Source organism: Porites lutea, chromosome 8 (assembly GCF_958299795.1).
Source record: "Porites lutea chromosome 8, jaPorLute2.1, whole genome shotgun sequence".
NCBI lineage: Eukaryota > Metazoa > Cnidaria > Anthozoa > Scleractinia > Poritidae > Porites > Porites lutea.
Genome location: NC_133208.1, coordinates 21,054,775 through 21,077,179, shown reverse-complemented (window position 1 = coordinate 21,077,179; position 22,405 = coordinate 21,054,775). Strand labels below are relative to the sequence as shown.

Here is a 22,405-nt window from a genome sequence, read left to right as displayed (position 1 = left end):
AAGAAGTTCTTCCGTAAAGAAAGTTTAACTTAGAGAAGTGTATTGAAAAGAACAAAATTAGACGTTAGTTCCCTACAAGTTGTTGACGTATCAGAACTCGATTAGTGAAAACAGCGAATGAGTGAGACAAGTTGCAAAAGAACAGTTATAACTATTTCTTTTATTAGGTATTCGCATTTATGGCGACAGGAAGCGTTCAACTGACGAATCTCAAGCTAACGGCTTAAGCTTTAAAAGGAACATGATTGACGTATATTCAAACAGCTGGGGACCAGGGGACATGGGCTTCGAAGTAGAGGGTCCTGGCCCTAAGCTCAAAAATGTACTTGAAAATGGAACGCGGCTGGTAGGTATAACTCAGATTAGCAATTACTGAATGAGGCTGCGTATCACCTGAGCTCAATTAGGGACTTTAAGATACGGCGACTACGGACTTCGACCACGGTTAAACATGCTACTGCGCATGATCAAAACCACGTGACTGTTCATTTTTCCCGCGTAGTCCTGCGGCTACGGTGGGTTGTTGAGCTGTTTCGCGTAGTCGGGACTATGAGAACATCTTGATCGTATTTTGCCGTCTCGGTAATTCAAGAATCTCGTCTTTTCGTAAAAAAGTTTTCCATTCACCTGCTTTAAGTGAGAAGGAAGCGAAATATGTAAGTTGTGTCTAATTTCTGCTCAGATTTACGCTTTTAATCCACTCTTGTGACTACATTTTTATCTAGCTAAGGTCATATTTAAATAAGCTTAGCTGTTTAAACGCAGAATTCAGATTGACGGCCTAGGAGAAGAGAAATCATGCAGGTAATTTACTTTCCCTTCGCACTTGAAAAGTTTCAATGTTTGTTCGAACTGATAAGTGTGTCTTTCTACTTGTGTAACGTTTGTTTATGCGAGTTTTTGTATCGAGCCATTTACTGAATGAAAATGATGTAAACATCTTCGAGACAATCGAAACTCGGCATTTCAATACTTCAAACTACATCAGATCAGTAGTCGGAGAAGTCCATCTTCTAAATCTAATAAATGAGCTATTACTATTTCTGTCTATTTCTTTAATATTTGACGTAAGTATTCATGGGCGAAAAAATAAAACCTGTGTAACCAAAACTTTGTTTACCAATCTCACCCGACGTAATTGCTTCCTTCCAGTATGGAAGAATTTGTTCATTGTTCTAAAGATAAGATCACACGCAAAACTGACTTGCATTTTTGTGAACTGTGGTGAAAACAAAAAAATCTTTGCGTGTTGTTTCCCTCTCCGCCTCTTCTCTCGTAGTCTACTGTCTGTAGTGCGATCTTAACGTTCTATATTTGCACGACTCAACCCAGTGCTACAAATAAAGGACAACGCTCGTCCAGCCGTAGTTCGTAGTCCGTAGTCTCCAGTAGTATAGGAGGGATGTTTTACGCCGGTTTTTTGCGCAGGAATCTCATTAGCGTGCGCAGGAATAAATTAACTAGGTGACGTCATAGGCTATCGTCTTGATCTCATGAATAAAATGCTGTGGTATCTCATAAAGATAAGGTCATGTGCTATTTTTAGATGGATGTTGTTATGGTTGGTATAACCGGTTTGACAGGTTTTAGTTATTTTCGGAAGATGATGTCATATGTATTCCGGGGTACTATGATGTCAGAGTTTTTTGAATTGGTTGACCGGAATTAGAAAGACGCTCATTGGCTGTCTCGTTTGACGAAGCATTCTGGTTGGTTGCCGTATTTTTATTGTTTGAACGGCATAAAAGCCTGCACCTTTAAGGTCGATAAACGTCTTCGTTTTCGATTGGTTAGTTAGAAAATAAGAAACGTTTTTATTGGTTAATTCATACTGTCTGAGGAGTAAAGTCAAACTTGTCTGTGACTTAAAATCACGGAGGCGTAATGTAATTATGCAAGTCCTATTTCCTGCTGCTGTGATTGTCCTAGTTCCGGTTCACTGACTTTTGGCGGGCAAATCGTGCATATTAATTTGGGCAATCACATTTCTATTGTTTTCCCTCCACCACCACCACCACCACCACCACCGCCACCACATTTCTATTGTTTTCCCTCCACCACCACCACCACCACCGCCACCGCCACCGCCACCGCCACCACATTTCTATTGTTTTCCTCCACCACCACCACCACCACCACCGCCACGTCTATCATGGAATTCGAGGAGGGGCCGCAAGGCCGAGGTGGATCACACCCTCCGAGATCTCCATAATTCTTAAAATGATACTCAGCCTCATTCAATAATAATATTTATTATAATTATTCATTCAAAATATTTCCCCGTTTCTGATTGGTTAAAACCACCCGCATAATTCACCGCAACCAGCTGCTTTTGACCAACTTTGGAAAGAATTTTGTCATATTGAAACGATCACGTCAAAATGACGTCAAAAGTGCAACCTGGTTGCGGGTTATTGAACCGTTGACAGAGAAAACCTAGGGACTAGGTTGAGTTGTTTTGGTAGTTAGAACAAAATGACGGAACTGTCTCGGAACATTTTACTCGTTTCGAGGCGAAGTATTGTCTAAAAACATGGCAAGAAGAGCAAGAAGACAACTCGACGAACAACAAATGCTATTTCGAATTATTTAGAAGGAATAATAAAACAATTATTGAATTCGACTTTCGTAAGATATGAAGAATTCTGCAGTTCGGCCTCGGTGGATAACACCCTCCTCGATCTGCAAAATTCTTCATATCCTACGAAATCCGAATTCAATAATTGCTAAATAAAATATATTTTGCTTAACTTAACGTTGACTCTGGCGGATTCGATTAAAATACGTTCGTATTCAAAGAACTCCGATCTGTGCGAAACTATGAACGTTCATTGGTTGATTGTAGTGTTTTAATGGTCCATGATGCACGATTTTCATGCGTTAACAATTTCGGGTAAGGCTCATTGGGATGTTACTGAAACGAAAAATTGGGAACGAGGAATGGAGAACGGAGAACTAGTAACAAGCACAAGGGAAGGGAAAATGAAAAAATCAAACACAAACACAAACTTAACACAAAAATAGAAAAAAATTGAATCTTGATTTTTCGAACCTCGAAGGGTAATGAAAATTTGGTCGTAAAATTGAAGCTGGCATCGAATCCTTTGACACCTGTTTTACCAAGAAGGCAGTAGACAACAACGGTTTTGCACCCTTGCGTGTCGATGAATGTAGCATTTTTTACGGACATGTAACTGTAAATTAAACGATTTAAGCCAACTTAGCAAAACAAAACAAATGCTGTATTGATGTATAGAATGGGTTAATTGATTAAGCATTTCCTTCCTTTGGAATACTGTAGCAGAAACCCACAATGAAAAACAAATCATATTGTAGTTGTCCACTTCAACTAAAATAACGGATTATTAACTCTTACTTCTTTTCAACCCGAAGCGCTTCCTTATGATGTGAGAAAAAAAGCGTCATCAGCAGTAGCTTCCCGGTGACTTAAATGCCATTTGTCACTTGCTTGGTAATAATACTACTCAAAGTGTATGACATCACCTTCCCCGATGAACTAAACGGTCATAAAATGGATCACAGGACGAAATAACGTGTTTCCGTATTTTGTAAACTCGACGGAAACGTGAAGTTGCTTAAATCCGTCACGTTTCCGCCCTGCGGAAACATGGCGATCTAGTTTTCCATGGACGGGATGCGTTTCCGTTATGTTTCCGAGTCGGAAACGAACGATCATGTTTCCGCCACATTTCTATTATCACATTTCCGTTCTTTCTTCTTCCCGTTACGTTTCCGGTGACGTTTTTTTTAAACCCATTTCCAAGGTCGCATTATAAATGTTTCAGAAATTTTGCCTTTGCGTAAAATCAAGGTGAATAAAAGGTAAATTTACTCTCGAGATCGGGCCATTAAACGGTTCTCATGCACAAAATACTCGCGCACGTTGCATTCAGCAACTGTGATCGAAGTGCGCGAGGTTGCCACTGTCTTAGATTCTAAGTGATTAAAATCGCAGAGAATACCAACAGCTGTCGATAGTTGCCAGATTGATCTCAACCAGTATTGGCGTACAAATAAAATGATCTTAGACTGAGAAAATAAGAGAGAATGGGGAGAATGGGGCCTAGAACAGAGCGGAGGGCTGGTCAGCGGGTGTTTATCTCAACTGAAATTGCTTCTCACTATATGTAGGGACGCCATGGCAAGGGATCCATTTTTGTATTTGCTGCAGGAAATGGTGGTGTTATAGGAGACAGCTGTGCGTTTAGTGGTTACGTTAACAGCATATACACCATAGCGATATCAGGAGTGAATTGGGATGGCTCTGTACCTGCCTATACTGAGCAGTGCGCAGGTATCATGGCTGTGACGTATGGACAGGACATGTTTACAGATGGAAAAGTCAAACCTCCCATGGTAACGTTTTAGTACAGACCAGTCTTTATAACCAGGAAAGCATTACTCCGGAGTCTATTTGCTACCGACTAAGTGTCGCAAAGCGCGTTTGGCTTTCAGTCTATTTTTAGATTTTTTGTTCCCAAAATTTGCTGTATTTAACTGCTACAATCGCGTTTCTTTGCTAGATTTTGAAAGCTCTTGGTTTACGAGCCACTGTACGAGACTGCTTGGTTTGATTAAGATCTCGTCGAAAACCAGCTTATTTTCTCAATAGAATAAAATATAATACATACATACATACATACATACATACATACATACATACATACACTTTATTGATGCTCCCTAAGTGGGCTTTTCAGCTCAATAGAATAAAAAATACAAATTTATATAAATTAATTAAGAATGTAGGTACAATGATATTATAATTACAAAAAATTATAAACCTCAATTTGCTTATGTGGAGAAGAGGCAGGTAAGTATCCGAGGTTTCGGCCTGCCAAGGGAACTTTAACAGGGTGTTATTGAGATATGCTTCGGTTACAATTTCGTCCGCCAAAACAACTTTTTCCTTATACATTTCTTGTATTATAACTTACCATTAAATGCAGATTACAGCAAAAGGAGCATCTGACTGTACTGAGAGATTTCCGGGAACTTCTGGAACTGCTGCAATGGCCTCTGGCATTATTGCTTTGGCACTTCAGGCAAAGTAAGATATAAGTAGGTTGAGTATGATCGTCCGGGTGAACGTAGCCCTGAATAGGACTGCTGACTCGTTGTTGTTGACTGTGACTGAGAACCAGTTGTCATTGACATGCACATGATTTTTCTACAGAATAAGGATCATCAAACGTTTTTTTTTTGTACTATTTTCAGCCCACGTCTGACATGGCGGGATGTTCAACATTTAATTACCAGAAGTTCTAAGCCCTTGAATCCCCCAAGATCCAGAAGACCCACCTGGACACAAAACGGAGCCCACCTCTTGGGTAAATTTGAATTGAAGTCGTTTAGCTCGTATTCTGCATGGACTCGTCTATTCCTACACAACACAAGTGTGGTTATTATATCATTATAATCATTGTTGTGCGACCTTCGATATCAGTAGCACTTGCAAACAGACTTATGTCAATCAAACTGTTCAGAAGGGCTGGTAATCTTTTTTGTCGTTTGATGCCGACAGATATATTTTTTAGAGGTAGCTGTGGACTCTGTATTGTATTATTTCAATGTAATAACTGGGAATAACTGAAGGATAGATCAAGAGAATCAAAGCAGAATATGCTTTAAATTTTGCGGCGTGATTTGTACAAGATGATTCTTACATAGAAAATGCCGAAGCATAAAAAGAGGGACATGCATTATTGCATTTCATGCAGCCTCATTTAAGTCAATTATACGTATGAAAATACTTAATAGGTTTTTAGTAATTTTGTCAAAGCAACCGATTTAACCAAAAACTGTGCCTTTTTCGAACTTCAGTCTGATACACAGACAAAAAATGCATCCATGATTTGGGTGCAAAATATGATAAATGGAACTTGACTTATGTTCTAGTGAGTAGTCATTTTGGATTCGGTTTGATGGACGCCAGCAAGATGATTGAATACGCTAAGAGATGGCGGTCTGTACCTCAGCAGCTCTCCTGTGAAGTGCAGCTCAACGTCGCAAACGTCAGGTAATCAGCCGGTTTCGTGGAAGGGGGAAGGGCACTCCAATTTAAAAAAGACGAGAGGTTTGAATTAAACCCTTAAAGGAGAAAAATGAGGGAGTGGCGCGTGCTGTATTTGGCCGCTAAAGGAGACTATACTTCAACAACTAAATACGACGGCGTTTGATTTCTCAATAAGCGACAAAGAACAATTTTTGGGCTGAAGGTTTATAGTTCCCAGGTTTTTAACCCCACGTACTCGCGACCACTTAACGCATTTTCTGATCTCCATGTTCGCCATATGTACCGCGCTACGCAGAGATCTGCAGAGTATACGACGAACGTTTAGTGAAAAAATGGAACTACACGACGTGTAATGTAACTTAGAATTTGCATGCAATTAATTATCTTTCAAAAGGTAGATAGTTCGTGACCTCTTTTGGGAAGAGTTCTCCTTGTGGTGCGATTCTTCCACTGAATCTTCTCATTTTGGATGGTCGGTTACGGATCATTATGGGGAATTCGACTCTAACTACAAAGTCTGTTCACGGTTAAGGCTAAGGACTTGAGAAGCAACCTTACATACCAAATTTGCCTAACTGTTACCAACTGATAATTATTTTCTCTTAAAGTTCATCCCGGCTGATTATCCCTTGGCGAGGAGACTTGCGTCTTACATTATCTTTGAGCGAGGACAATTGTAGCATCCGTTACTTAGAGCACGTACAAGTAGAGGCTAATTTATACAACCCCCGCCGCGGTTATCTCGAGATGTCCTCAGTATCACCCAGCAAGACTGAATCCAAACTACTTTACTCACGAAACATGGACATTTGGATGGGTGGTACAACTTTTAAAGATTTTCGGGTAACTAGTCTGCACTATTGGGGAGAGAAACCTATTGGAGACTGGAAGATTATTATACGAAACGCAAGGCAACCACGAAGTAACTTAGGAGGTTAGTAAATCGTGAAAACCAAGGGACTTTCGCATGCGGAGTACTAACATTGCTCTCTCAAAAGTTCTTACTGATTCATTGGTTCCTTGACAGGGCGATTATTTGATCTAAAGATAATATTCTTCGGAACCAAGCAAGATCCTCTCGAACGTAACACGCATGTTAGCAGGGAGATAAAAAAAATAGAGACAGTCAACGCCTCTCGTCGCAGGAAAGGTTAGTTCTATAAAAACATATTGCAGCTGACCACGAATTCCGTTAAAGAACAGTTTAGAGGAAGCGTTAGATGAATTTAGAAAACTCAAGCTAATATACAATATAAAATTGCTTTATCCCTTTAACCAATTCGGGCGTCATTAGTTTTAACGCTCATAGAAATAATTTTGTCGTCTAACTTGTGTAGGGAAAAAAGATCTTTTTAAAGTTCATACTAAAATGTGTGCATGTCAGTTAAACATTTTTCTCCCCCAAACTTGAAATCTCTTATTTGAGTAACCTTCATGCATATCAGAAGTCTTCTAAAAAATAAATATACAGGTAGTAAGAAGAAGTTCTTGATCCGGCTAGATGAGGAGTGGTTCAGATATTTTCCGCGTTCTATTATAAATTTATAGCGGAGCTCTCGCACGCGAAGCCCGCGCAGCGGAGCACCATGGGTAAGAAAATGTGGTAAACTACCCATCCGATAAAATTTGGTAATCACGTGACCGTACACCGACCGATCGCCTGGCCGTTCGTCCGGACCACAGGCATACCAATGTAAAATAACTCAATCAACAGGTATGGCAACCCAAATGTAACCCCCACTATTTTGACGGGAAATCGGTTAGCCACCCGCGTCTTGTGAAGCAGAGACAACTAAAGAGTCAATGAAGACGAAAACGGAAAGCGGAAATTACGTCTTTATCCATGTTTTCTAAAGTATTAAGCTTAGATTAATTGTCTTGTCCACAAATTTGGAATATAGAGCAAGAGAAAGAGGGCGACAGAGATCTAGAGCGAGAGATAAAAAACAAAGGGCGCATTTTTTTTGTTGGAAGAACAACATGAAAATTTTGTAGCGGCGGTGACAAAATGAGAAAAATGCAAGGTAAAAATGAGCGGCAGTGAAAAAAAAAGTGAACGAGAAAACGTACGACTTTTTCTCCATAAAACGTGTAACTGAGAAGTTTCTGGAAGTTTCAAGTTGTAGTCGTGCAAAACAACGGCAAAGAAATGTACAAAAAAGTGTGGTGCTCGTGCAAAGTTGCTTCTTTGCTAATTAGACCTCTTGTTGTTTTTCACCGGTCTCTGGCGTTGCCTTCGCCGCTTAGCATTACACGATTTTATCTTTTGTTTGAACAAACTATAAATATTATCGAGAGCTTCGCTTTTAGCCCTAGCTAAATCTATATATTATTATTAAAATAAACCTAATCCTTACTTACGTTCTGCGCTCGTACATTCCACAGATATTCCCATTCACGGAGGTTACTCAAGATGGAGCTATTGGGGTCGCTGCAGCCGTTCATGCGGAGGCGGAATTCGGTATCGCTATCGCTACTGTAACAATCCCACGCCCCAAAATAACGGAAGAAACTGCAGTGGACCTGTACGAGAGACAGAAGAAAGGAGATGTAACACACGTATCAAGTGCCCAGGTAAACAGCTTGATTAATAACTTAGATTTCCCCAGAAGTGCTAATCATTCATATATTCCAAGGGAGGGTAAAGCCTCCCTAGTATACTCTTACTTCACACAGTTTGACTATGAAGGAGCGGGGAGGGGGGTTGGTACTCGAGCAATATTTGGGTAGAAGTGAGCCGCTGAGGGTTTGAAATCCTGATCCTGTTTAGGACAAAACCCTCCTGTTTAGGACACATTATTTTGTCCTAAACAGGACATACAGTGTTTCGGGACAGCTTTGCGCAAAATTGTATACCCTGTGTAGGACAGGACGAAAACCATAGCCTGTCAAGCGGCACATCCCCGTATTGGTCATATAAGGGAGTACCCCTCCCCCGGGCACTACCGCACAGGTTGTCGAAACGTCAGTCATTGTCAACAACATTCCCAATTCAGGACTACATTTACCTGGACAACCATTCACCATTGTATTTAAGAAATGACTCCTGGGTTAAAGCCATTCACAGTGCGACGTTATCTCCTTAAGGGTCTGACAAGGGCGGCGCCACAGGTGCGGCAGGTGGAGCATTTTCCCCATCAACTTCAACTTTGGAACAACTCAAAATTGCGTAGGCTGAGATAGAATTTAGTGTGGCAAGCTAAACATCCTTCGACCAGATGATCATACAGTGTATTAGGCGATTTAATGTATTAGAACTCGTGAAATATATATTCTGTGATTTTATAAATATAAGATCTTGATTCTGTCCGTGATTTTTATGGAGACTCTTAGAGCTCAATGCAACAAACTCTCAGAGCGCAGCTTGGTACTGAGACAGCTTGGATTGAACGATGTAGTGGCTTTTCTACGAAACCTCCCCAGTGCAACTTTTTATTATTTCTTAGAAGGTTTAAATCTTGTGACTGTTTAATACTTCTTGTTGTACCTGCCACAAATGCTGTGAGTGAGCGCTAGGCCTCTGTCCTTAGAAGGCTCAAAACGTATCTTTAAACAACTATGACGCAAGGAAGATTCAATCACTGCATGATTCTCCATGTTTACGAGGAAACGACTGACTAATTGAACAAGGCAGATACTGGAAATCAGCTTTCAACATCAAATGATGGGACAGGGAAAATCGCTTTGAAAAATTCGATGTCAATTAAAACTTCTTAAATCATATATTAAACGGTAGCTAAAACAAACTGACAACTGATAATTTTCTACGAAAGTATTCAAGTTTGATAAGTTTTTTTTGCTTAGCTGGAAAAGGTGATCAAGTTTTTCTTACCTTGTTGACCACATTGAAATCCTGTTGCAGTGGATGCCAAATTTTAGCGTTCAGATTGCTCCAGATGTCATCTCAGAGTACTTAAATTTTCAAAATTTCCCGGGCAAGCATGGCCCCATTTGCTTGGGATTGTAATGATCTAACGAAAATCTAGTCTGGAGCGTTGCGTGACGACACTAAAAACGGCTGTGTAGCACTGTACTGACGAGAACCTTTCAGCACACGCTGAACTGCCAGACATTAAACAGTTAAAATTTTCGCTTCTTTTTTCAGTTCTTGATTTCACATTGTGCTCTTCTTCAAACCAGAATGGCCATAAACTCTCTTTTTGTAACTGTTATTTTTACGACTCAATGCCTGGTAACATTGGCTGGAAATATGGACCGGGGTGAGGATAGGGGTGGCGGTGGGAGGTGTGTCAGGGGGTAAGATTTATTTTTAGCCTTTACATAGAGGGATTCAAGTTAACGTTCAGCCGTATTGTACTCGTTTCAGAATCCCCTCCTGATATTTAGAGACAGTGTAATGGTTATCAGGAGGGGAAGGTTCTTAAACGAGTACACTACAGCTAAAAGGCAACACGAACCGCCATTTACAATCGCTGAAATACCTTCTTCTAGCCTCCTCCCCTCCCCGTTTAAAACCGATAAATAAGACAAACCGCTCGAAATCTTTTTCTCAAATGGGAATGATGACTGAGGATACAATTGGTATCGATGTTCAGTTAAAGACTGCGATTGTGGGTATTATGAATTAAACAATGCGGCTGAGAACAAAGGTTCCCCAAGCTCACGAGTGAGAATTGTTTTCGCGTAACCGAAATATCATAAGGCTTTGTATGGGGATTTTTGCGAGGGGATAAAAACAGCAATAAATATACATAATAACATCCTTCCATGTCTCCTTGTTTTATTAAGTTCTTATTAACATATTGATCGTTTCAGCGCGATTCCACCGAGTTTTAGTTCTGCCGTTGTTCTCCATATATATAATATAGAGAGAACAAAGGCAATACTAAAACTGGTTGAAATCGCCCGTAAAGGACCAAAAATGCTAAGAACACAATATAAATAAAACAAGGAGACAAGGTAAAATATTCTGATGTATTTTCTTGCTATTTTTGACACCAACATGTAAATAACAATGGCCAAAATCCTCATACAAACCCTTAGCAGTATTTCTGTTTTGCAACAACCATACTCATTCGTGAGCTTGAGGTACATGTGCTGAGAGCAATTATAACTGTGCATGCATACTGTAGCCTCTCACCTCCAAGGCGTAAACAAGATGACACAGACTTTGGCATATTCTCTGCTTCCTCAATAACTGCCCCCAAAAATTCTACCACATCAAAAACAAAAGGAAGATTGCTCAGCTCGTACCCTACTGTGCAGGAAAAGTGGACAGTAACAAAGTAGTGCCAGATGTTATTTTTATAGCAGTTTCAAAGAGAGAGGCTGGTGGCAACTCTAGTTTGATGAAAAAATGTTCATAAAATGAAATTTTAGGACATTAAACTTATTTCAATAGTGGCATTATCAGCTGTAATGCCCTCTGCTTTTTCCCATATAAGCTGTAACTTTCAAATATTGTTGATACTGACTTATTTTCAATATATTAAAGTAAGATAAATTGTCCTTTAAAAGTAGATATCCCCTTTCATGGAACATTTTAGACTCTCTTTCCTTCTCTTGGTGTGTTGCATTACAAACTATCTCCTTCCGTTTTATACGGCCCCACTCCCCTCCTTTTTTTTATTTTTAATCTCCCATTAGCAACGATACTCTTTGATTAGGAAATTAGCGGTCTTAATAGGGCTCACTATTTTCGGGGCCAGGGGGTCGGCACTTAAGACGAAGCAAAACAAGCCGTCATAAATATTAGGGAGGTTACGTATTTATAAGTAAAACCTGCTATAATTACTTGTTTTGCTTCATCTTAGTTCATGGACGTTACTCAGCTTGGGGATTTTGGTCTCAATGCAGCGTAACATGCGGTAAAGGATATAAAGCGCGCACGCGCACATGCACCAATCCTGCTCCTGCCTACGGTGGAAGAGACTGTAGGGGAAGTTCCTCTCAGTCAAAGAGCTGTTTCGTAGGTTTATGCCCACCAGGTAAGTAAATTTTCTCTCTTAGGACTAAACAGACCGACGTTTAGCGGCATGCACAGTTATACGCTTTCTTTCGATACCTTTCACGCGTTTTGGCCTTGCGTCCATATCAAGGTAATTAAAAGTGGAATTTAACCAAACGTCTTCGAATGCGTCTTAGAGGCATCCCTTTACTTTCTCAAAGGCGATGCGAAAACGCTAATATGGACGCAGACTTTTCAACAAATTCGTATACCCGAGGGTTTAGTTAAAACACGAAATCTTTACAAATAAATTAGTGTTGACGCCAAACTTAGTTTCGGTTTTCCCGGCCTATTTTAGACCACGTGACTTTTTAATAAACTATGAGTTCATATGCATGTAATGTAATGACATATGAAAGAAACTGTTTTGTTAAGTTAAGTAGCATCACGTGGACTAACAAACAACCCTAGCGAATAAAGTATTTTCTTAAAATGTATAAACTGGCTTACAACTCTTTCCGCCATATTTTAGCTCTACTTCTTTGGTTGTTTAATACCACCCCTTTGAAGTAAGGATAAGAAAATCTGGTAACCTATGATTGTGAAACATTCTGATAGTCAAATGACTGGACCGTATGGTCGCCAGAACAGTCTCTAGGGTGAGAAGGGGACACTCTGGAAAATAAGGGAGGGGAGTCCCAGACAGTCAGCCTGTGCTTGTCTTTCTTACAAAGCGACATGGATTACAATGTCTTCCTACTTCTCCGATATTGAACATCCATTTTTCGGTCAATTGACAGGTGTCAAAATAACGTATCCGCTGGTCAATAGCACATGATCTTTTCACGTGCTTGGGTGTGCAATTTATCGAGGTCAAGGTTTTGGAATTTCTCGTGAGTAGTGTCAGTAGGTACCGAATTATCCGTTATTCGCGAGCGAATTAACGACCGTGGCGTTTTAGTCAACCAATTCAAAACCAGTTAAACATTCATCATTGTAAAAATAACCAGCAAACCGGTTTTACTAGGCACAATTGTTCTGCCAAATTTATAATTTGTTGCACTAATAACCTACAATTTGTTTCTATTCATTGAGGAAAAAAGAAGAGATTAAATATGATTAGTGAAACAATGATTATAAAAAATTGTTTTAAGATATGAACATCTGAAGTTAAAATTTAGGGTGTTAAAGTTCTCGTTTATTTTATTGCGTTGTTTATAAGACATTTATTTTCGGAACTTTAAAAAGCCTTACGTGCCTAGAAAAAGAGCCCCTTACCTCTCAACCCAACGAAAAAAAAAGTTTCAAGGATATATTCAATATTGGTCATAGAACTCTGGGGGCATTTAGGTGCATCCAATTTTAATTTTTTTGTACGGAATTTGGTATTCTGGAAGGAACCAGGTAGACATGTTATCAATTTTTCACTTCAAATTTCAATTAGCAAACTTCTTCAAATCTTGGAAAGTTTCAATTGTTTCGTAATCTGAAACCGTTCCGTACTTACTCGAAAGAGTGCTTCCTTTGATCACAATGCAGTGCAAGTTCTTACATATGCTTGTTGACGCTTATATATGATTCATTGGAGGGGGCAATATTACACATGTTATGCTGTTCTTCAAGAAATTAAAGAAAAAAAATAATAGGTTATTTGCAAATTAGAAGTTTATATATGGACACCGACAAGTAAGCGCGGGCGCATAATTAAGCGCTTCAGTGTGTCGTACATTGATCTTTGAGTCCTTTAGTCTTTGGTTTCTTCGGTCTGTCATTACATCAGTATCACTTGCGCTGATCCAAGGCTCTGGAGTCTCTGGAATGCTTTGCCATTCGATGTCAGATGCGCCAAGTCTGTTGATATTTTTAAAGTAAAGCTTAAAATACACCTATTTATTTGTTCAGTATTTTTATTGTCATAACGTAGTATATATATCTTGTTTCGTATTTTAGTATGTAACATTGTATCACTGTAATGTTCTAATGTGTATTTGTAAATTTCAGCTACTATTTTTATCTAACTGACTGTCATGTGCATTTGAACATTTTTATGGAAATTTGCGCACTATAAATGCATCATTATTATTCATATATATCTTTTTATTTCATTATTATTATTACTATTTTTTTTGTTATTTTTTTTTGTTTTTAGAAGTTGAAAGAAACTTTTGAATTTTAGAGGTTGACAGTTTTTTTTTATTGAAATGAAATGTTTTTAATTCGAAAAAATTTTTCTTAGTTAAATTAACTTTTTTAAAGCTAAATTAAGGTGGCTCGATACAGTTTTTTTGAGTGGATACCTCTTACGTTTGAGCGTAAACTACGTCGCCATAAACAAAGATTTGAAAAAATTAACACCACAGTTGTATTAGATAAAGATGAAACTTTGTTTTGATCAGGGTTGCAATGGCATCGTAGTTGTCGTGGCAACGAGATGACGCCATTACCTATTTTACTTGCGACAGTATTTCTCGGCACTGGGAACTGTTCTTCCAAAATCGTTTACTGGAGCTTTTTCCTACAATAGCCGTCTCGATGTTAGTGAAGTTTAAGCGAAATCTGTAAGAGCGTTATCGAGATATTTTGGGAAGAAGTTTTTATGGTTAGAAATACGGTAAAAAATGGACAATCTTGATGTTCGACTGTTATCTGTACTAAACGAAGCGCTTTTGACATGCAATTTCACCTCATAGTAGTTTCAATCTTTTTAAAAACGTGTGTGAAAGATCATGGAGATACCTCCAGCCGATTGCTAGAAAGAAGGATTTGATTATTATGTATCGAGGCGCTCTTATAGCGGTAATGTAAACATTTCGGTCTACTTTAACAAATTAGCGAATAATTGTTAAACCGCTCGATAATTTTTTTAGAAAATTTAAGACTCTTGAGATAAACTGTCCTTTTATATGACCTCTTAGTTTCAAGATTATTGATATATTGTAAGGCAGTAAAATAAGGGCTACAATTCGCTAATATTTTGTCGGAAATTTTGTCTTTACAAGTGAGAGTCTCTGATTATTCAGGGGTATTGTCTCAAGGTTTCATTTTCACGTGAACAGCAGTAACTAACGATGCATTTGACATATGCAAAAATGCTAGCTATTGTTGTGCACGAAAATATGAATTTTGGAGACAATACCCCTGAATACTGAGAGGCTACCACTTGTAAACACAAAACTCTTGACAAAATATTATCGAATTCAAGCCCTTATTTTACTGCCTTACAGTAAGATTGAAACTACTATGAGGTGAAATTGCATGTCAAAAGCACTTCGTTTAGTACAGATAACAGTCGAACATCAAGATTGTCCATTTTTTACCGTATTTCTAACCATAAAAACTTCTTCCCAAAATATCCTGATAACGCTCGCTTAAACTTCACGAACATCGAGGCGGCTATTGTGGGAAAAGGCTCCAGTAAACGATTTATTATTATTGTTGTTAAACAAAAAAACAAAAAGTATTTTAACCAATTTAATCGGTCAGAGCCCTTTAATCTAGACGGATTAATTTCATCAGTAGGGAATTTTCCTTGCCAAAGCAAAACATCCCAAGGGGTGGAACGCAATGAGATGCGACTATATTCACAGGCTAGGCGGGGATTTTCTTTTGAAAGAACAAAGAAATATCTACTTTAATTTTATCTTTCCTACAGTTGATGGTGGATATTCTCAGTGGACCACTTGGTCGCAGTGCAGTGCAACATGTGGAATTGGAACTCAGCATCGATATCGTTCATGCACAGATCCATCACCTGCGAATAATGGAAAACCATGCAACGGAACTAGTTACCAAACACAAAGATGTAACAACTCTCACACCTGCTTAGATCCTGGTAAATGTATCAGAAAATATTCATCTCTAAATTGAAATTTATTCCCTTGTCTGTCCGTTCTTTCTGTAGATATTGAGCATTCGATATTCTTAATATATACATTTACTGTTTCTAGAAATAAGCAAACGAAATTTCCAGTGGAGCACGTGGTCGGAATGTACTAAAACATGCGCAGGTGGAACGCAGCACCGTTTTCGTTTTTGCAACTCTTCACAGTCATCAAATGGAAGGAGAAATTGTAGTGGACTGGGAGGAGCTTATGAGACTAGAAATTGTAAAACGCAGAGTTGCGCAGGTAAAAAGTTTATTGTTTGTTTGTTTCACCAGCTGCTGTTGTCGTCCTTTACAGGATGTAAGAAATGATTACTTCCAGTCCTTTGTACTCTCTCCCCTTTTCCCTCCTTTTCTTTCTTTTTAAACTAAAGGCATTATGATCTACTTTGAATTCCTTTATATAAAGGGTGCAGACCTTAGTACGGGAAGGTCCTGTGGGAAGGATTTTATACTTCCACACATCTAGCTGGCATTAATCCATTGCTATTATCGTCCTTCACTTTAAGTGCAATAGACTAATATAAACTCCCAACGCAAAATTAGCTCGATGGAGGTCTGTTATAAACACACCTGAAGGAGGCTGAATTCTCTAACAATTGTCTGGAATAAAATAAATTTCTCGGTTTGTGGGTGTGGTGCTTAAAAGGTGTTTTGATACAGTTTCTCAGAAGCCATACCGATATTTTTTAATCGCCTTAAAATCACTGTGGTATCGCTACAAAATTTTCACCAGTAATTGGCTATGGATTGAAATTTGTGAAAATGTAGTTTTGAGTAAAATCGATATTACTATGACAACAATAACCAAACAAATTTAAAATTGATAAAAGCCGAATTTTGTGTGATCTAGACCAGCGACTAAAAATCCAACACTACGAACTTAAAGTTTGGTGTTTAGCAAATAACCTCCGTAAGACTGTAAAAAATTCTGTATGTTTCAATTCGACTAATGAAACGAAAATACATTTCAAACCTTCAATTTTCAATAGCCGTGATAGATTATTTAATAAAAACGTTATAAATGACTCAAATTATTCTTAAGTAGAGTCAGAATGCTCCTTAATATCATATTTCGTTGGTAGGAAATTTTGGTGTATTTTCGTTCTTGCGATCTTAGAAACTTACCCATTTTCTCACCACCTGTCCAAGCGCAACTTCATTCAAAATTTGGACTTTTAGCGCTTTTTTGTATATCTCTGAAACGACTCGAATGAAAATTTTTTAAAAATCTTTTCATACAATCTTCATAATGTTATAATAATGCCTGAAACTTTCATTAAGATTGATTTACTGCAACACAGGGAGGACCATTAGTCATTAGTCAGTGTGAATATTTTCAATGTTTTACATTCAGAAGATGCGCAAATTAAACAAAATGTGCTAGTCATGGAGGTATGTATAATGCCCATTATTTTGGAAAAATTAGCATAACGTGAAAACAGTGAATGTTGTAACGCAGATTTTTGACAAGGTCGTAGGATAGGTTTGTCTTGAAATTTTAAGATGTTGCAGTGAATCAACCTCAATGAAAGTCTAAGACCTTATTATATAACATTATAAAGATTATGTGAGGAGATTTTAAAAAAATTCGTTCCAGTCGTTTTAGAGATATGCAAGAAAAGCTGAAAGTCCAAATTTTGAATTAAGTTGCACTTTAAAGAACGAAAATATACCAAAATTTCCTACCAACGAAATATGACATTAAGCAGCGTTCTGACGCTACTTAAGAATAATTTGAGTCATTTATAACGTTTTTATTAAATAATCTATCACGGCTATTGATAAATGAAGGTTTGAAATATATTTTCATTTTAGTCGAATTCAAACATAGAGAATTTTTTACTTTTTACGGAGATTGTTTGCTAAACACCAAACTTTAAGTTTCTAGTGTTGGATTTTCAGTAGCTGGTCTAGATCACACAAAATTCGACTTTTATCAGTTTTAAAGGTTTTTGTTTATTGTTGTCAAAGTAATCAATTTTACTTAAAACTACATTTTCACAAATTTCAACCATAGCCAATTACTGGTAAAAATTTTATAGCGATCGGACAAGAAAAAAACCACTTATAAGGCGATTGGAAAATATCGGTATGGCGTCTGAAAAACTGCATCGAAGCACCTTAACTTGAGAAATGCAACAGGGAAAAAACAAATTTTGAACGCCTCAACTCGTATGTTTTTTAACCTATACAGAAACGGAAATCACTCTAACTATATTTAAAATAGCTTTCATTAATCATGACTGTTTTGTTGCGCCTTAAAGTCTGCAAAGATACGTCACAATTCTGTCAAGCTTGGTCAAAACGGTGTGATTACTCAGCAGTCGCTGACTGGTGCCCGTTGACTTGTGGTAAATGTAAAGGTTGGTTATAGTTTCAATCATGTTATTGTGACTGACATTATGACCGTTTAGTTTTGAGAGGTTAAGCCTCAGGCGTGCAAGGGATGTACGTAATGCGATGTACATAATGCTGTGGGGATCTGTTACGTAATAAAAATGGAGCTATATATATTAAATTTTGGAGAAATATAAGACTGAAGTGATAATTTACGCTGTCTTCTTGTAGATTACAATTCAATAATTTTGCTGAAGTTTTGATCCAATCTCGAAATCTTGAAAGCCTTTGTGACGAGTCTGCACAGTGAGTTTCTCCTCCTCCTCCTCCTCCTCCTCCTCCTCCTTCTTCTTCTTCTTCTTCTTCTTCTTCTTCTTCTTCTTCTTCTTCTTCTTCTTCTTCTTCTTCTTCTTCTTCTTCTTCTTCTTCTTCTTTTTTAGTTTGAGTGTCTTAAGAAGTTCTGTTTTAAACAACGGTCCTGGCGTCTCTACTCGCGTCTCTTTCTTTTCAGTTTGTTTTAGAGAGAAGCTAGAATCTAGTATTTTAAACATCTAGCAATTTCCACCATTTTTCACGTTTATTTCGTTTGATAAAATTGACTACTATCAGGTGTTACTGTGCATGGTGGATACTCAGAATGGGGCGACTGGGGTCCCTGTAACCGGACATGCGGAAGAGGAACTCAGGAACGTTCTCGTTTGTGCAGCAGCCCTCGACCAGCAAACGGAGGAAGCGACTGCAGTGGTCTTGGACCATCAAGACAGACTAAAACATGTAATACGCAAAGGTGTGAAGGTAAAAGTTTGATATTGATTTTGTTATTTCTACTACGTATCTTCGTTTCACTAACGATTCTGCAACGGCTGCCATTTAATGCACGTTTTAGTGTGCGGTATAGTGAGATGTTTTTACGAATCATGCTCTATTTCGACGAGTCCAAAGGTCGAGTCTGAAAACAAGAGAAGAGTAAAACTACACACTGAGCCGTCCCGAAATTTGAGTTTTTTTATTCAACTTAGATCTTATTTCACCAGGCAAAATCTTAAGACTCCTCAAGTCCACATTCCGAAACTGTAAGTTCCGCTGAATGTCTTTATTTGTTATGTCATTCATGTAAAACCTACGGAGAAGAAATAGTTATATACTCAACAAATACACTGGTCTTTTCCCTGCATCTCCAAATTAACCCCAAGAAAAACATAAAAGGGTTAAACAGGTTACTGAATACACTTTTCTTTCAATGTATTAAAATATAACGTAGGCAGATATTTATTTGCCTAATTTATGTCTTTCTTGGCAATATGTATTAAACGCCTGCTCAACCGAAAACAACATTCCTTTTCTACTGTTTTATTTGCGTGGTAAGTGACCAATCAACCGTTGTGAAATGAAGTATACCTAGAGTTACCGTTTTCCTTCTTTTCTTTCCTTTGCTAAGGTTATGCAGAGCACGAAGTATTCGAAAATGTGACTAAAGCTTACTTTTGCTTCTCTAAATCTAACATTCATTAGAGGCCGGCAATTATGCAGATCGAGATATTATCAGATTACCCTGCGGTCAAGGTCAACTTTCCAGAATTTGGAAAGAACAATGTGATTGGCTAAGCTTGGAAAGGAATTTTGTCTTCTATTGAGTAGGCGTTTGTTGGGAGGGACGAAAGACGAGCTCTCCTAGAAACGCTTGTGTGGGAGGCTACCTACACAGAGGATGGAACTGAATGGAAATTTAGCACCCAAACAAAACTCATCACCATTTGATTCTTAAAATATAATATTAATATTGTGGTGGTAAGACACGAGATCTCAACCCGTATAAAAAAGTCTCCTTTCTTAGTTGTCAAGAATGTCTGGAGTGTATCTAGGGTCTGGGGCCAAAATAATGGAAATCAAGGCCGCGGAAATTAACGCTCCACTAATTTAATGACGTGGAAATAAACGTTTACAAAAATGAAATTCGACTTAATTTCATGAAGCGTTAATTTCCTATAAAAGGGTAATTGAAAAATATATAGTTGGTGACAGTTTTAGGAAAAGAAATCATTTAATAACTTTGATAATACATTTCCCTCATTTCAGCTTGCACGAACATCATGTCTGATGAACAGTGCCAAGAGTGGTTCAAAGAGAAAAGGTGCAAGGAGGAAGTTGTTGCTGGATATTGTGTCAAGACATGTCGCTGCCAAGTTTAACATTATTCAAAAAACGCCTCTTTTGGTCTTGTAGGACCTTCATATTTTTTATGAACATTTAACCTGTAATGATGAATCTTACGTCTTAATAAGGGTGCCTTTCTTTGGGAAAATCCAAATCCAGATTTTTAAATGAACAACGTAAATTGAGTTAAGTTCTCTAATCAAAAACTGGATTTTAAATCTAGAGTACACACCCCCGAAGTACCCTTTCTAATCAAACCTCAAAATCGCGATTATGAGGATTTGTGATCCGTGCGTTTCTTTGAACACAAATGAACAGTTATCGCGCGATAAATAAGAAAATTATCGCGCGATAAATGAGAAAATTATCGCGCGATAATTAGTCAGTTTATCGCGCGATAAATTTGCAACATATCACATGATAAAGAGAAGCCTGACTCACGCTTTCCACCCACGTGTTTATAGCCTTTAATTCTCTGAGTTTAGCTTTTACAAGTATATCTTTGAGTACGGTGGCCCGCGATAATTTCAACTTATCGCGCGATAAGTTGAAATTATTGCGCGATAACTTTGAATTATCTCCTGAAACACAACAACAAAGAGGAAAAGAAATATTGCCTTTCGTGACACAGTACCAGCCCTCAGTGTCTACTTTAAAAGAAGTTTTAATGAAAAAATGGAATCTTATACAAAACCAACCGTTACTTCGTTAGAGCTAAAATATGAAAGGTTAACACAAGGTTTCACGCCGGTATGGATGTGCGGCCTGTCACCGCTTGCATTTTCGCGAGTTAACCTTTAATTATTGCGCATGCTAATCCGCCGGAGAACTCAGTCCTTTTCTGTAAATACATAACAAGAACATAACCTTTATTCACTTCACTTAGAGGGACCACTGTTGGACAATGAAATACTTTAAACTTGAAGCTAAGAAGTAACCTGGCTTGATTCTCACTGTATAGTTTTGAAACGAGAGAACCACCTATATTACATGTATATAGCAATTGTAAATCTTAATTACTCCCCTTTTCCTTCAGGACTGAAATGCTGTAATCCTTGCTTGGAAATCTAGCTTGGCAACTCAAATGAACCCTATTCAGCTGGCTTAAGAGTTAGAGTATAACTCCTTAGTATGATAAAGAAAGGGTCAACATCAAGACAATGCATGCATACATGCATGCAACGTTCCAGCTTCTCTTTTTCATGTGATATGTTGCAATTTATCGCGCAATAATTCAAACTCATCGCGCGATAACTTAAGCAAAAAAAAATATTGTAATGTCCCTTACGGGCCACCGTAGAACACCGACCGCCGACGTTTCAGCAAAATGCGGTCAATAGAATTCGCAACGAAACCGATGAGGAGAGGCAAGCCAGTCTTTTTCGATGCAACGATAGGCAGCCAGCAAGAATTACACCATCTGTAAAAATCGACATGAGGAGTATCTTTCCAACGGACTGAGTACACCGAATCAGCCTTTTCACCGTTTTACAGTAAGCTTTAATTTACAATGAACAGTTTAGAACACCGATAATGTGTGACATGTAGGGAAGCGTTACATTTGTAAACAAAATCCTTACTGAACAAAATTTTTCGTTTAAGCTTTCAATTTTCGTTCAATTTCCTTCACAAGTAAAATATATGTATATATGTATAGCAGCCTTATACATAAACACAGCTGTGTCTTTTAAGTCAAACGTGACAAAAATTTATTATTGCTTGCCTCCTATATTGTCGCTCCTATTCGAAAAGAACATCTCTATTTCGGATCTCCTCAGAATATTAGTGTGTGACATTGGTTGCCGGCATGCCAGAATCGTTAATTCCTTTCGCTGTTAGGGGAAATTTAATTCAGCCGTAAAATTTAACTCTTCCAAAGAAGTCAGAGAGAGGTGACATATTCACAGAAATAAAACATTTAATTGTTCCATTGGGAGAAGAAGATTGTTTGAAGAAATTAAACGACATGCAAACAGATATAGGGTTTCCCCTAAGATCAATCCATCCGGCACGTAGCTTTACATTCACGATAAATGCATGTAATACAGGGAAAGTGTTCATTTGACTCGTGTCAGTCTGGGAA

General features: G+C 38.1%; 2 protein-coding genes and 1 pseudogene across 2 annotated transcripts in view; 1 reads left to right on the top strand and 2 right to left on the bottom strand.

The window, feature by feature from the left end:
- LOC140946620 (proprotein convertase subtilisin/kexin type 5-like) overlaps positions 1-21,432 on the top strand; it is a 33,025-nt gene extending 11,593 nt beyond the window's left edge. The window contains exons 7-20 of the mRNA XM_073395735.1: positions 168-346; positions 4,153-4,377; positions 4,971-5,071; positions 5,239-5,351; positions 5,920-6,040; positions 6,646-6,971; positions 7,065-7,187; positions 8,423-8,611; positions 11,812-11,985; positions 15,484-15,777; positions 15,893-16,086; positions 18,059-18,194; positions 18,778-18,963; positions 20,245-21,432. Of these exons, the coding sequence (XP_073251836.1) occupies positions 168-346; positions 4,153-4,377; positions 4,971-5,071; positions 5,239-5,351; positions 5,920-6,040; positions 6,646-6,971; positions 7,065-7,187; positions 8,423-8,611; positions 11,812-11,985; positions 15,484-15,777; positions 15,893-16,086; positions 18,059-18,194; positions 18,778-18,963; positions 20,245-20,357 (2,474 nt within the window). The 3' untranslated portion in view covers positions 20,358-21,432. The remainder of the gene's footprint in view (positions 1-167; positions 347-4,152; positions 4,378-4,970; positions 5,072-5,238; positions 5,352-5,919; positions 6,041-6,645; positions 6,972-7,064; positions 7,188-8,422; positions 8,612-11,811; positions 11,986-15,483; positions 15,778-15,892; positions 16,087-18,058; positions 18,195-18,777; positions 18,964-20,244) is intronic.
- LOC140945339 (uncharacterized) overlaps positions 1-22,405 on the bottom strand; it is a 554,440-nt gene that overhangs the window by 166,262 nt on the left and 365,773 nt on the right. The window lies entirely within an intron of this gene.
- The window catches only part of LOC140946619 (uncharacterized), a 56,093-nt pseudogene that overhangs the window by 32,403 nt on the left and 1,285 nt on the right, over positions 1-22,405 (bottom strand).